Source organism: Mandrillus leucophaeus, unplaced genomic scaffold (genome assembly GCF_000951045.1).
Source record: "Mandrillus leucophaeus isolate KB7577 unplaced genomic scaffold, Mleu.le_1.0 Scaffold878, whole genome shotgun sequence".
NCBI lineage: Eukaryota > Metazoa > Chordata > Mammalia > Primates > Cercopithecidae > Mandrillus > Mandrillus leucophaeus.
The window spans coordinates 179,864-184,173 of record NW_012109563.1 but is presented as its reverse complement, the minus strand read 5'-3'; the positions used below and the strand labels follow the sequence as shown (position 1 = coordinate 184,173).

Genomic DNA, 4,310 nt, shown 5'->3' with positions numbered 1-4,310 from the left:
CACGCCCGGCTACTTTTTGTATTTTTAGTAGAGACGGGGTTTCACCATGTTGTCCAGACTGGTCTTGAACTCCTAACCTCACGTCATCCCCTTTCCTTGGCCTCCCACTTTCAAGATGGAGACATTAAGCCAAAGGCATTCAATCAAACATGGAGTCCTTCTGAGTGTGAGGTCCTACTAAGCACAGGCTGCAGGCACATGGAGCCAGGCATGTGTCTGTGTTTGTGTGCGTATATGTATGCTGACTGCTTTATATTTTGATGAGGAAGGGCTGTCTCATGAGGTGACATTTGATCACAGACCTCAAGGAGGCGAGGAAGCAAGACTTGCAGATACCTAGGACAGAAGCAACATGATCAGGGGTCCTAAGGCACAGGTGTCTTTGGTTTATTCTCAGAATAGTAAGGAGGACACTGTGCCTGGACCCCTACTTGAGAGGATGGGGATGGGGGATGAAATCAGAGAGGCAGTAGGTCCCTGAATCATGTGTGATCTCAAAGGCCAAGGTAAGAACTTGGAATTTTTCCATGAGAAGATGGGAAGACATAGGAGGGTTTGAGCAGAGGTGGCATGGCACAGTTAGGTTTTAGAAAGATCTCTCTGGTGACCGTATGGCAAATCTCTGTATAGGGACAAAGTGGGAAGTGATGGGAACAGTTTGGATGTCATTATCATAGACCAAGAAAAGGTGGTCTTAGACTGGGTGGTATGGATAGCAGTAATTGAATCTGGTTGGATTCTGAGCGCCTTTCACAACAAGAGCCAACAGAAGTTGCATATGAAATGAATATTTACCTAGGGTCCTGGCCTGAGACAGCAGATAAAAATGGTCTAGTGTAAAGTAGTGAATTTCCTAACATTCTACAGCATGAATGAGCTTGGGAAGGCAGAGAACAGAAGTCTTGTATACTTTTTCATCTGTTATCCTTCCACAATGTCTTGACTTTTCCCAAAATAACCCCTGTAACATCTGCTTCCAAACATCTTGTGTAGCTGAAGCTACATGGATTCCATTGCCACAATTTCATCTGTATACAGTACCTTGGAAGAGCTTCTCAGAACATAATGTCCTGGGTGAGGTGACTTTACCACTAAGTCAAGTTTCTGTGGACTCTGCTTAGGAATTGACTGTCTCCACAGTTTCATTTGAATGACGTCCTGAGGTCCTGAGAAGACACAGTTCCCCCTCCTCTGTTTTACTAAGTATCTCTTTGCTTCCTGTAGTAGAACGGAGTCAATAAAACAAACAAGTTGCTATTGGGTTTAATGTACAATTGCAGGACATATAAGTCTAAGTGATTAAACTACATGTGGCTTATTTGTCTTCTTTTCAGCACTTTCAGACCATGCTGAAGTCTAAATTGAATGTCCTAACACTGAAAAAGGAACCTCTCCCAGCGGTCATCTTCCATGAACCAGAGGCCATTGAGCTGTGCACGACCACACCGCTGATGAAGACAAGGACTCACAGTGGCTGCAAGGTATGGGGCACGTGGCCAGCATGGGTTCTCTTGGTGAGAGAGCCTCAAGGATGTGTGGGCTTGAGACTTGTGTTTCACAATGGTAATCATTTTTAAGAATGAAAACATAAAATGACCAACAAAATAAACTCACGAATGATGGTAGACTGAATTCATATCCTGTTTTATTTTTCTTAATGACATAACACTACCACTTTTGGACACCCGTTAAAGACCTGGGTTTTAGTATATGTGAATAAAATTGTATTCTCTCTGTGATTTCTGTAGCTCTGTGGAACTTTGGAGTTCACAAGAAAAGTTTTGTTCTTAATGATAATTCTTCCCTTTGTTCTTTCAATCTGAATAAAACATATCTTAAAGAATGGGAAAAAAAAACACAAAAAATCAAGTTTTCTAACAGTTATACTCTCCAAATCCTTTAGGGATAATGTTGCATTTTTGCTTTGCTTCAGTTCTCAAAATTTATACTAATATTCATGGCTCAGAATCCAGAAAAAGCATTTTTCATTTATGCAAACTTTAATGCCAACATGGAAACAAAACTAGAATATAATTTTGGTAAGCTTTGGATTTTTTCTCACATAATATTCTCTTTTGCTTGAGTTGATGAATATAGTAATCAATTTAGAGATCACAAAGAATATGTTTTATCATCAGAAATTTCTTTTGAGTAGTGGAAATAAAATAAGGGACAAGGAAAATGCATTTATATATGGATTTCTTTCATAACTTTATAGATACACTCCTTTCCTTGTTGCTTTCCTTATTGCTTTCGAGATACAGTTCTTTTCCTTATTACTTAGTGTTAAGGAATCAGTTCTTGCATAGCTGTGGTCAGGTTGGCGTCTACAGCAATCTTGGGTGATGGTGGTATGCACAAAACCTCACCCACATTCATTCATTCCACACATATTCATTGGGTGCTCACTGTCTGACCGGCACAGAGTCACAGTGTGGGCAAAACCCACCAGCATCTTTGTGGGATTTAACTGCTAGCTGGGGGGCATGGGAGGAGAAAATCGAGGTAAACAAGCATGATTAGCGAGAGATCCAATCTGTGAAGAACTTGCAGGAGAATCTTTCAGGCAAAAGAATAGGGCATACTAATTCTATGAGGTGGGTGGGCTTGGTATATTTGGGAACAGCAGGGAATGGGCCAGTATACCTGAGAAATTGAGAAAGTCATGATGAGTGGTGGCGCTGGGTGGCGAAAGAGTCTTGTGGTCATGGTGAGTTTAGGTTTCATTCTAATTACGATGGGGGGTGGAATCATCGGTGGGATAAGGGAAGTGAGCTATGTGACTCATTTTGAAGTGATCTTAAATGGTAATTCTGATAAGGTGCCTTTCCAACTTCCCAAGAGCTATTGTCAGTGGCTCTGCCTTAACAGGAGAGAGTGAATCAACAGAACTGGCATTAGGTCCATTGCATTTAATGCTTTTGGTGAATTGGTGATAGAAGGGAATTATAAAAGTACTCATTAAATTTGAAAGTGATCTGAGATCAAATTCGTTATACATTCTTCAGAAGATTTATTAATGCTATTTTGATTTCTGTTCCTATGAGAGAAGATGGTGCCTCAAAGCAAGATGAAATCAGTAGGGACAAGTATGTGGAGGAGAATTCAGTGTAGTAAAGCCTATAAAGTACATTTAAAATGGGAAGAGCAAAAACTACACAGTTTTAAAATAAAAATACCTAGCAATCTGACAATCTAATTTATATATTAAATAAATGTGTGTGTGTTTGTGAGAGAAAAATATTTGCTAGAATAAAAACCATCATTTTTCTGAAAAGGATTATAGGGTTCATGTCTCATGGACTAATTTTTTCTGTGTACTGCCTTAGGTTGTGCTCATTTATTTTACTTTTAAAAGGACGTTGAAAAAAAAATAGTAGGAATTCAGAAGAGTGTGCCAAAGAGGGCAAGGGTTGCTTGTGCTGGCCTCGGTATGTGTGGCTAGCTAGACAAAGGAAATAGGCAATGATTTCATTTGGACACCAGGAAGAACTTCTGCATTCAAGGAGAAAAACACATTCCACTCGACTATAAAAAATTTATGGACTCTCCATCCCTAGAAACCTTGAAGAGGTGATTCCAGGCATAGATAATCATAACCCTGGAGTCAGGAATCTGGGCCAGCACCTCTTGAGGGCTTTTCTAGCATTATTGTTCTATCTGAAGGAAGAAAACCTGCAACGTGTAATTCTCCAAATTGTATACTATCAACAGAATACACTTAAGTTTTAACTGGAAATGTACTGGTGTTTTATTCTTTAATTCTCAAGGACAGTGTCACTTTTGTGTTCTGAGTTTTGTTAAAAAAAATTACCTGTTTGAACCTTGAAATTTTGGTTTAAAATCCTTTTAGATCTTCCCCAATTTTTTCTGATCATCTTCAAGAACAAAGTCCAGTGTTTCCTCTCTGATTCTTGCAAGTAACTTAGCTCACAAGATGCCAGCTGCAGAAGGAACGCTCTCTCGGGCTCATGCCTCCTGGGATAATGAACACAATGTAGCCCAGGCCCAGCTGCAGGGCCAGCTCACGGGACCCTCGGCCTTCACACAGTAGTTGCTCTTTTTTCCTAATAGCTCTTATAACTTTCGGTTTGGGGAGGGAAAGAGGTAGGAGGAAGCAAAGGAAAGGGGAGTTGAAAATGGGTTATGGCGAGCGCCACTGAGACCCTAGCTCATCTCAGATTTTCCACTTTCCACTGATCTGTATTCTCCGTGGGTGCTGACGGGAGTGCCTTGCTAGGCTATTCATGTTTCGGGCAGCTGGGTCTTTGTGTGTTCTCCTCTATTGCAGCCACTTTTTTTTTTTTTTT

The 4,310-nt window shown here is 40.5% G+C and overlaps 1 protein-coding gene across 3 annotated transcripts in view; it reads left to right on the top strand.

The window, feature by feature from the left end:
- Window positions 1-4,310, top strand: part of PID1 (phosphotyrosine interaction domain containing 1) — a 257,194-nt gene that overhangs the window by 116,394 nt on the left and 136,490 nt on the right. For all 3 annotated transcript variants that reach the window (XM_011969146.1, XM_011969144.1, XM_011969143.1), the window contains one exon: window positions 1,335-1,481. In XM_011969146.1, coding sequence (XP_011824536.1) covers window positions 1,335-1,481 — 147 coding nt within the window. The remainder of the gene's footprint in view (window positions 1-1,334; window positions 1,482-4,310) is intronic.